The 12091-nt window shown below is 34.9% G+C and overlaps 1 protein-coding gene across 1 annotated transcript in view; it reads left to right on the plus strand.

Annotated features, from left to right (window-relative positions):
• The window catches only part of LOC106876489 (tRNA (guanine(6)-N(2))-methyltransferase THUMP3), a 1026994-nt gene that overhangs the window by 985613 nt on the left and 29290 nt on the right, over positions 1 to 12091 (plus strand). The window contains exon 7 of the mRNA XM_052970899.2: positions 2788 to 2801. Within this exon, the coding sequence (XP_052826859.1) occupies positions 2788 to 2801 (14 nt within the window). The remainder of the gene's footprint in view (positions 1 to 2787; positions 2802 to 12091) is intronic.

A 12091-nucleotide genomic window follows, 5' to 3' on the forward strand; every position in this document is an offset into this window, starting at 1 on the left:
ATTTTACGTGCCACCCACACAGGAGCCAGTTCAGCGGCACTGGCAACGATCTCGCTCAAATGTCTTTACACATGCCATCTGGCACAGGTGCCATGACGGTTTCGCTTTCGCTTACTTCAACAAGTCTTCACAAGCTGAGTTTTGTGTCCAATGAAGGAGACAACGTTGGCATGGGTGCCAGTTGTCGAATTTATTTCGATTTCGATTTCACTTGCCTCAACAGGTCTTCGGAAGTGGAGTTTTGTGTCCAATGAAGGAAGGTACGCATAAGTGGACTGGCTGAGGCCTTAGATTTAGGTCTCACTTGGCTTGCCGGGTCTTCTCACGCACAGCATATTTCCAGAAGTCTTGGTCAGAAGTTATCGCCTCGGTGAGGCCCACTGTTCGAAGGTCGTGCCTCACCACCTCATCCCGGGTCTTCCTGGGCCTACCTCTTCCACAGGTTCCCTCAACTGTTAGGGTGTGGCACTTTTTCACACAGCTATCCTCATCCATTCTCGCTACATGACCATACCAGCGCAATTGTCTCTCTTCCACACCACAACTGATGCTTCGTAAGTTCAACTTACAAATGAAGGTTCGCAAGGAATGTATATATATATATATATATATATATATATATGTATGTTTGTATGTTTGTATAATGAAACAAGTAAAAGAATGTATATAAAATAGAAAGAATAGACACAGAAGATGGAATGTAGTTAAAACTTTATTCATCACAACAATCTTTTCGACACATCCAGAATCACTGCCTCTCAGGTGGGAAACTACACAACATGCTTTATGACATACTTCTAGGAACATACCAACACATAAATTTTAATTTTAACTTATATGAAATATTTATATATATATATATATATATATATATATATATATATATATATGAATGGCGATAACAATCAACTTCCTAAAAATATATTACTGCTCTAATATTTTAGAGTGTGCTTCTTTTTCACATGTATATATGTGTGAGTGTGTAGTGGATGTGTGTATGTGTGTGTGTATGTATATATATATATATATATATATACATTAGAAAATAACATAGACAGCTATACACAATGTAAATCCACAAAGGAGAAATTCACTCATCACTAAATGTGACTGATGGTGCTGGTTAGTACCTGTATTGTTAGAAATAAGTATTGGGGCATTAATCCCCCTTGTCAGTATGAAAATGTGTTTCCTTGAAGTTGTAAGGGTTTTAACTCTTATTTCTAGCAATATAGGTACGACCCAGCACCCTCAGTCACATTTAGTGACAATTGAATTTCTCCTTTTCGGTTTTATATTGCACAAAGCTTTTTACGTCATTTCTTGGTAATTTTCAGATTAGCATTTCGCTAACTCAGCCTTAAATCTATATGGTAACTCTATATGCTGACAGCCTGGATTTAGCCAAACCATTTGACAATGGAATAATGACTGCTGATGAGTCTGCAATCTTACAGACAAAATCTAATGTGTTTGTCTCCCCACCACCACCATCGCTTGTCGACTGATGTTGGTGCATTGATGTCCCAATAAGTTAGCAGTTTGGCAAAGAGACTGAGAGAATAAGTGCTATACTTACAATAAGTCCTGGGGTTGATTTCATTGACTAAAACTCTTTAAGGCAGTGCTCCAGCATGGCCACAGTGAAATGACTGAAACAAGTAAAAGAATATATAAACATATGAGTATATATAAAATACATATATAGTTCTTATCGATAGTTTCATCCTTCTTACTTATTTTAGTTATTATTATTATTATTTTTTTCACCATGACATTCTCTCTCATCTGCCTACAATCACCCAGCTTAGCATTTACCTTTTACCTTGGCAATAACAATAATAGTAATTATCATTATTTTAAATTTATCTTTTTAATATTTATTATAACAATAACAAGAATAATATCATTAAAATATTATCTTAAATAATAATTACATCAGACTCCAACGCCAGTTGTTTTTACTTTTCCCCTTCCTTGGTTCAGCAAATCTTTCCCAGTAAATCTGCATTCACTGGGTAACTTCACTTACATTTTTTCGATCTATTCCTTGTGAACATGTTTATTATTTCATCACATGATAGTTTTGTACATTACGTCACCATTTATTTAGGTTCATAACCGTATATTAATATGATACAATACTATGGGTGTTTAATTTTTATTTATTATATTTACATTCTCCACTTAGTTTTACCTCAGTTTGTTTAAATAAGGAGTTAGAAAATATAATGAATTCATTGGATCCTCTCCCTTCCTCCTTTTCTGGTTTTTAGTTTGGCCCTCCATTTTGCCTTCCTCAAATTTAAACTTTTAGTATAGCGTTCATAGCCTCTCTCCCTTAATAATGCCCTGTAAACCAGCGTCCTTGTTTCTAACGGTCACTTACTTTACTATAAAATGTTATAACCCACACGTAACCTTAACATTTAGCATAAGTCTTGCTTTTTGTATGTTGGTTCCCTGAAGATGAATTTATGTGCAATTCCAGCAGCTCTTATTTCTTTGGAGTAGAGTGCACATATATTTTGAAACATATGTAGGAATTAAAGGAACTTATTGATTATATGCGTTTTGCTCCATTTATTAATATTCTTCATAAAATACATATATATATATATCTTCATCGTCATCATCATCATTTAACATCTGTGTTCCATGCTATGTATGTATGTATGTATGAAATGCACAGGTGTAGTATCAAATATATTTGTGAATACATTGCAAACAGAAAAAAATAAATGATCCCAAGTAATGTTAAATGTCTATTTTTCTTTCTAATTTCAGCCGTTCGGGAAAAGGTTAGTAGATCTTACTTTACTAAAATCCTCTTCCTTATTTATCATCCAACTTAGGCCACTGGAAATAATAACCAGAAACAGAAAGTAATTAGTAGAATGTCATTTTTATTTACATTATCATAATTTTAACCCCCTTTGTTCAGAGTTCTCATCTTGTTAAAATAAGCAGCAAAGCTACACACACACACACATATATATATATATATATATATATATATATAACAATTGCAGCGTGGAAGGTGTTTATAAGCCATTTAAAATAACACACAAAAACCGTTAGATTCACTTCAACATTTAAATTTAATTTGTCAAAATATTTTCGTCGCTTTCAGACTGCGACCTGTTCACTGACAAAATTCTGTGCTGCATCTGAGAAAGTAACATTTAGTTCATGATATATATGTACGTATGTGTGTGTGTGTGTGTGTGTATGTCTGTATGTATGTATGTACGTGTGTATGTATGTATGTATGTATATATGTATGTATGTGTGTGTGTATGCATCTGTGTACATGCGTTTGCATGTGTGCATGCCTATACACATGTATGTGTGTAAAGTATGCATGTATGTACTTATGGATGTACGTGAGTAATAGGGTAAGTGTGAAGACGTGTTTGTGTGTGTGTACATGTGAACGTATGTTTATGTACTGATATGTGTGTGTCCAAGTTGTATATATGACTGTTACTTTGTTGAAGGTTGTATACACACACATATACATATATGTAGACACACACACATATATATGTGTGTGTGCGTTTGTCCCTCTCACCACCATATAAACAAGTGGAAGGCGGTGCTATTGGAGTAGGGATCGCCGGTGATGTTGCTAACCTCTTCATGGTATGGGGGACAAACATTTTAAACAGTGCTTTGCGACCCGTAACATCCACTTAGCCATGTACTCTCGATACGTCGACCACATTAACCTCGTCGTGAAATGTAATAATAATACAGATACACATACAGATATGAACACTCCCCTAAATGAGGAACAGGTGATGACAGCTATACAACACATGGCTGACCCTATCCATAGCAGCAGTAGAACGGCTACCGTAGACTACCGCTCTAAACACCCCAGTAACAGTTACCCGTCCTAGATACTGAGCTCTGGAGAGAAAATACTAGAATTGACGGAACTGTTCAACTCTGTCTACTCCACTCACACTACTCTAAACCTGTGGCTGAACCACGGGTAACCCGTAGTGACTCTGCGATGTCAAGTACTGCCAAGATCAACATCCTCGTAGCAGACTTAGTTGGTGTAATGAGGAATGTATCCCCACTATGCCAACCACAACAACGACAACAACACATCCAGCACCATATATTCTGAATGCAACGTTCCGGATACACACAGCATTATAGAATCAGGGTGTACAATGGAGCGATAACAAAATTCGAACGCATCCTAAGAGATGCTGAAAACGGTATATGGCCCCTGTACCGCAACAAGTTCTGGAATAGGTTAGAGGGGGAGGCCATCAAAAGAAATAAGAACGATACTTGGTATGATAACAAGAAGTTTGACAGTGTAATGTTTGTTGATGCTACACCTAAGAACGTATTAAGTAAGGCATTCAAGAAAATCCTGCACACAACTGGCCTTAAGATCAAAGTTGTAGAAAAGACAGGTAGGACTATCAAATCTGTATTATGTAGATCATATCTGTTTGATAGAATCATCTGTCAAAATAATTGTGCAGTATGTCCTACCAGATCAAGTGCCAAGAAGGAGCTTGCGCGACTAACCCAGAGTCATACATTGGTGAGACTTCTAGGAGTATCAATGATAGGCTCAAAGAACACCTGGACAACTGCATTGAAAAGAAACCAAACTCCTTCTTCTACCAGCATGCTGTAGACTGCCACAAGGGCTCGTTAGGGAGACTTAATTTAAATATCTTATCCACACATCCCACTGATGCAATGCTGAGACAAGTCACTGAAGCTGTCTGTATACAGGAATACAAACCCTCTCTCAACCGTAAATGCGAGTGGGGTAACATCCAGATTCCACTCGGGAGTACACCTCTATAATCACCCTCCTCTCTCTTTTACATGTGGAATTCCATTCCCTACATACATGTTGAGATGCATAATACAGACATATATGTAGTTATATATAACCGTATGAGCGTATATAGTTTGATATGTATGTACGTATGTGTAGATGTATGTGTGTGTATGTGACTGTATGAGTATGTATATGCATGCACGTATGTGTATGTGTAGATATATCTATGTGTGGTATGTGTATGTGTAAAAAAAGATTATAATAAAAAAAACAAAAACAATAAAAAATGCATATTTGAATTTTAACCGTTATCCTTGTATTAGTGTCATATATATTTGTATATGTGTATGTGTGTGTATATATGTAGTGATGGATAAGCGTATATGTGTGTATACTTTAAGATTATCCGTATATTTGTGAGTGTGTGTGAGTGTCAATATGATTGTGTGTACTTGTATATGTGTATAAGCAAGGTTATATATGTGCATATATGTATCTAAGATGTTGTGTCCATTCACCGTTAGACGGTGGTGAGAGGGACAAATGCACACAGACACACATATATGTGTGTGTGTCTACATATATGTATATGTGTGTGTATACAACCTTCAACAAAGTAACAGTCATATATACAACTTGGACACACACATATCAGTACATAAACATACGTTCACATGTACACACACACAAACACGTCTTCACACTTACCCTATTACTCACGTACATCCATAAGTACATACATACATACATACATACATGCGTATAAGCATGCAAACATGCACACGTATGTACACAGATGCATACGCACACACATGTACACACACATACATATATATCATGAACAAACTGTTACTTTCTCAGATGCAGCACAGAATTTTGTCAGTGAACAGGTCGCGGTCTGAAAGCGACGAAAATATTTTGACACAAATTAAATTTAAATGTTGAAGGGAATCTAATGGTTTTTATGTGTTTCTTAAATGGCTTATAAACACCTTCCACGCTGCAATTGCTTTCATTCCATCACACTATCTCAGATCAGGTCACTTGCTATGCAAGTATATTTCCCTTATAGATATATATATATGTATATATATATATATATATATATATACACACACAGAAATTGATGCAGTTGACTGTTCTGCTGTTATGTTCTTCTCTTAAGGTCAAGGAACGAATTTTTTTTTTATTCTTTGTCCCAACAGAAAATACTGTTTATTCTTTTTTTATTCTAATATTTTATTTTAGAAAAAAATGTCTGTTTTTCTAAGCACTGGACACCTGCGAAGGTGTCATGGCAGTGAGAATAATATATTGCTGTTGTTGTTGTTGTTGTTCTGCTGCTTCTTGTTTAGTTGACTTATCTGTTCTGAAATCTGTATATCTGTTTGTTTTTTTTGCTTCTCTTTCTCTCACTCTCTCTTACCCCCTTTTTTTTTTTTCTTTCTGTTTCTGGGTCTTGAAGAACTTCACCTCATTCTATCCAATATAATGCTTTTTTTCCACAGTGTCTATTATTCTGAGAGAGTTGCATTTATAGGTATTGAATTCAGAAATGAATACATAATGTATATTGAAGAGCAGGAAGTCCCCGCCACCCGCAAAAAAAAAATTTCTGTTTCTTTCTTATTTTTAAGAAAAACTGCATGATAATGCCAACAGCAGCTCTATTCACTGCCAGATCATGTCACTAAAGAAAATAAACCAAATATTCCTGCAGATAAATCAAACTTATACATTATATAAAAACAAAACAAAAACCTATGTCAATGCTTGCTTGGGAATTGATAGAGTGAAGTAAATCTCTAGTTGTGTTATACATGATACTAATAACGATCCTCTGGTTTCATGATACTAATAATGATCCTCTGGTTTCATGATACTAATAACGATCCTCTGGTTTCATGATACTAATAACGATCCTCTGGTTTCATGATACTAATAACGATCCTCTGGTTTCATGATACTAATAACGATCCTCTGGTTTCATGATACTAATAACGATCCTCTGGTTTCATGATACTAATAACGATCCTCTGGTTTCATGATACTAATAACGATCCTCTGGTTTCATGATACTAATAACGATCCTCTGGTTTCATGATACTAATAACGATCCTCTGGTTTCATGATATTAATAACGATCCTCTGGTTTCATGATACTAATAATGATCCTCTAGTTTCATGATACTAATAACGATCCTCTGGTTTCATGATACTAATAACGATCCTCTGGTTTCATGATACTAATAACGATCCTCTGGTTTCATGATACTAATAACGATCCTCTGGTTTCATGATACTAATAACGATCCTCTGGTTTCATGATACTAATAACGATCCTCTGGTTTCATGATACTAATAACAATCCTCTGGTTTCATGATACTAATAACGATCCTCTGGTTTCATGATACTAATAACGATCCTCTGGTTTCATGATACTAATAACGATCCTCTGGTTTCATGATACTAATAACGATCCTCTGGTTTCATGATACTAATAATGATCCTCTGGTTTCATGATACTAATAACGATCCTCTGGGTTTCATGATACTAATAACGATCCTCTGGTTTCATGATACTAATAACGATCATCTAGTTTCATGATACTAATAACGATTCTCTGGTTTCATGATACTAATAACGATCCTCTGGTTTCATGATACTAATAACGATCCTCTGGTTTCATGATACTAATAACGATCCTCTGGTTTCATGATACTAATAACGATCCTCTGGTTTCATGATACTAATAACGATCCTCTAGTTTCATGATACTAATAACGATCCTCTAGTTTCATGATACTAATAATGATCCTCGGGTTTCATGAGACTAATAATGATCCTCTGGTTTCATGATACTAATAACGATCCTCTGGTTTCATGATACTAATAACGATCCTCTGGTTTCATGATACTAATAACGATCCTCTGGTTTCATGATACTAATAACGATCCTCTGGTTTCATGATACTAATAACGATCCTCTGGTTTCATGATACTAATAACGATCCTCTGGTTTCATGATACTAATAACGATCCTCTGGTTTCATGATACTAATAACGATCCTCTGGTTTCATGATACTAATAACGATCCTCTGGTTTCATGATATTAATAACGATCCTCTGGTTTCATGATACTAATAATGATCCTCTAGTTTCATGATACTAATAACGATCCTCTGGTTTCATGATACTAATAACGATCCTCTGGTTTCATGATACTAATAACGATCCTCTGGTTTCATGATACTAATAACGATCCTCTGGTTTCATGATACTAATAACGATCCTCTGGTTTCATGATACTAATAACGATCCTCTGGTTTCATGATACTAATAACGATCCTCTGGTTTCATGATACTAATAACAATCCTCTGGTTTCATGATACTAATAACGATCCTCTGGTTTCATGATACTAATAACGATCCTCTGGTTTCATGATACTAATAACGATCCTCTGGTTTCATGATACTAATAACGATCCTCTGGTTTCATGATACTAATAATGATCCTCTGGTTTCATGATACTAATAACGATCCTCTGGGTTTCATGATACTAATAACGATCCTCTGGTTTCATGATACTAATAACGATCATCTAGTTTCATGATACTAATAACGATTCTCTGGTTTCATGATACTAATAACGATCCTCTGGTTTCATGATACTAATAACGATCCTCTGGTTTCATGATACTAATAACGATCCTCTGGTTTCATGATACTAATAACGATCCTCTGGTTTCATGATACTAATAACGATCCTCTAGTTTCATGATACTAATAACGATCCTCTAGTTTCATGATACTAATAATGATCCTCGGGTTTCATGAGACTAATAATGATCCTCTGGTTTCATGATACTAATAACGATCCTCTGGTTTCATGATACTAATAACGATCCTCTGGTTTCATGATACTAATAACGATCCTCTAGTTTCATGATACTAATAACGATCCTCTAGTTTCATGATACTAATAATGATCCTCAAGTTTCATGATACTAATAATGATCCTCTAGTTTCATGATACTAATAACGATCCTCTAGTTTCATGATACTAATAATGATCCTCTGGTTTCATGATACTAATAACGATCCTCTGGTTTCATGATACTAATAACGATCCTCTAGTTTCATGATACTAATAACGATCCTCTAGTTTCATGATACTAATAACGATCCTCTAGTTTCATGATACTAATAACGATCCTCTAGTTTCATGATACTAATAATGATCCTCTAGTTTCATGATACTAATAACGATCCTCTGGTTTCATGATACTAATAACGATCCTCTGGTTTCATGATACTAATAACGATCCTCTGGTTTCATGATACTAATAACGATCCTCTGGTTTCATGATACTAATAACGATCCTCTAGTTTCATGATACTAATAATGATCCTCTGGTTTCATGATACTAATAATGATCCTCTGGTTTCATGATACTAATAACGATCCTCTGGTTTCATGATACTAATAACGATCCTCTGGTTTCATGATACTAATAACGATCCTCTGGTTTCATGATACTAATAACGATCCTCTGGTTTCATGATACTAATAACGATCCTCTAGTTTCATGATACTAATAACGATCCTCTGGTTTCATGATACTAATAACGATCCTCTGGTTTCATGATACTAATAACGATCCTCTGGTTTCATGATACTAATAACGATCCTCTGGTTTCATGATATTAATAACGATCCTCTGGTTTCATGATACTAATAATGATCCTCTAGTTTCATGATACTAATAACGATCCTCTGGTTTCATGATACTAATAACGATCCTCTGGTTTCATGATACTAATAACGATCCTCTGGTTTCATGATACTAATAACGATCCTCTGGTTTCATGATACTAATAACGATCCTCTGGTTTCATGATACTAATAACGATCCTCTGGTTTCATGATACTAATAACGATCCTCTGGTTTCATGATACTAATAACGATCCTCTGGTTTCATGATACTAATAACGATCCTCTGGTTTCATGATACTAATAACGATCCTCTGGTTTCATGATACTAATAACGATCCTCTGGTTTCATGATACTAATAACGATCCTCTGGTTTCATGATACTAATAATGATCCTCTGGTTTCATGATACTAATAACGATCCTCTGGGTTTCATGATACTAATAACGATCCTCTGGTTTCATGATACTAATAACGATCATCTAGTTTCATGATACTAATAACGATCCTCTGGTTTCATGATACTAATAACGATCCTCTGGTTTCATGATACTAATAACGATCCTCTGGTTTCATGATACTAATAACGATCCTCTGGTTTCATGATACTAATAACGATCCTCTGGTTTCATGATACTAATAACGATCCTCTAGTTTCATGATACTAATAACGATCCTCTAGTTTCATGATACTAATAATGATCCTCGGGTTTCATGATACTAATAATGATCCTCTGGTTTCATGATACTAATAACGATCCTCTGGTTTCATGATACTAATAACGATCCTCTGGTTTCATGATACTAATAACGATCCTCTAGTTTCATGATACTAATAACGATCCTCTAGTTTCATGATACTAATAATGATCCTCAAGTTTCATGATACTAATAATGATCCTCTAGTTTCATGATACTAATAACGATCCTCTAGTTTCATGATACTAATAACGATCCTCTGGTTTCATGATACTAATAACGATCCTCTGGTTTCATGATACTAATAACGATCCTCTAGTTTCATGATACTAATAACGATCCTCTAGTTTCATGATACTAATAACGATCCTCTAGTTTCATGATACTAATAACGATCCTCTAGTTTCATGATACTAATAATGATCCTCTAGTTTCATGATACTAATAACGATCCTCTAGTTTCATGATACTAATAATGATCCTCTGGTTTCATGATACTAATAACGATCCTCTAGTTTCATGATACTAATAACGATCCTCTAGTTTCATGATACTAATAACGATCCTCTAGTTTCATGATACTAATAATGATCCTCTAGTTTCATGATACTAATAACGATCCTCTAGTTTCATGATACTAATAACGATCCTCTGGTTTCATGATACTAATAACGATCCTCTGGTTTCATGATACTAATAACGATCCTCTGGTTTCATGATACTAATAACGATCCTCTGGTTTCATGATATTAATAACGATCCTCTGGTTTCATGATACTAATAATGATCCTCTAGTTTCATGATACTAATAACGATCCTCTGGTTTCATGATACTAATAACGATCCTCTGGTTTCATGATACTAATAACGATCCTCTGGTTTCATGATACTAATAACGATCCTCTGGTTTCATGATACTAATAACGATCCTCTGGTTTCATGATACTAATAACGATCCTCTGGTTTCATGATACTAATAACGATCCTCTGGTTTCATGATACTAATAACGATCCTCTGGTTTCATGATACTAATAACGATCCTCTGGTTTCATGATACTAATAACGATCCTCTGGTTTCATGATACTAATAACGATCCTCTGGTTTCATGATACTAATAATGATCCTCTGGTTTCATGATACTAATAACGATCCTCTGGGTTTCATGATACTAATAACGATCCTCTGGTTTCATGATACTAATAACGATCATCTAGTTTCATGATACTAATAACGATCCTCTGGTTTCATGATACTAATAACGATCCTCTGGTTTCATGATACTAATAACGATCCTCTGGTTTCATGATACTAATAACGATCCTCTGGTTTCATGATACTAATAACGATCCTCTGGTTTCATGATACTAATAACGATCCTCTGGTTTCATGATACTAATAACGATCCTCTAGTTTCATGATACTAATAACGATCCTCTAGTTTCATGATACTAATAATGATCCTCGGGTTTCATGATACTAATAATGATCCTCTGGTTTCATGATACTAATAACGATCCTCTGGTTTCATGATACTAATAACGATCCTCTGGTTTCATGATACTAATAACGATCCTCTAGTTTCATGATACTAATAACGATCCTCTAGTTTCATGATACTAATAATGATCCTCAAGTTTCATGATACTAATAAAGATCCTCTAGGTTCATGATACTAATAACGATCCTCTAGTTTCATGATACTAATAATGATCCTCTGGTTTCATGATACTAATAACGATCCTCTGGTTTCATGATACTAATAACGATCCTCTAGTTTCATGATACTAATAACGATCCTCTAGTTTCATGATACTAATAACGATCCTCTAGTTTCATGATACTAATAA

Source organism: Octopus bimaculoides, chromosome 9 (assembly GCF_046866305.1).
Source record: "Octopus bimaculoides isolate indiv1 chromosome 9, ASM4686630v1, whole genome shotgun sequence".
Lineage (NCBI taxonomy): Eukaryota > Metazoa > Mollusca > Cephalopoda > Octopoda > Octopodidae > Octopus > Octopus bimaculoides.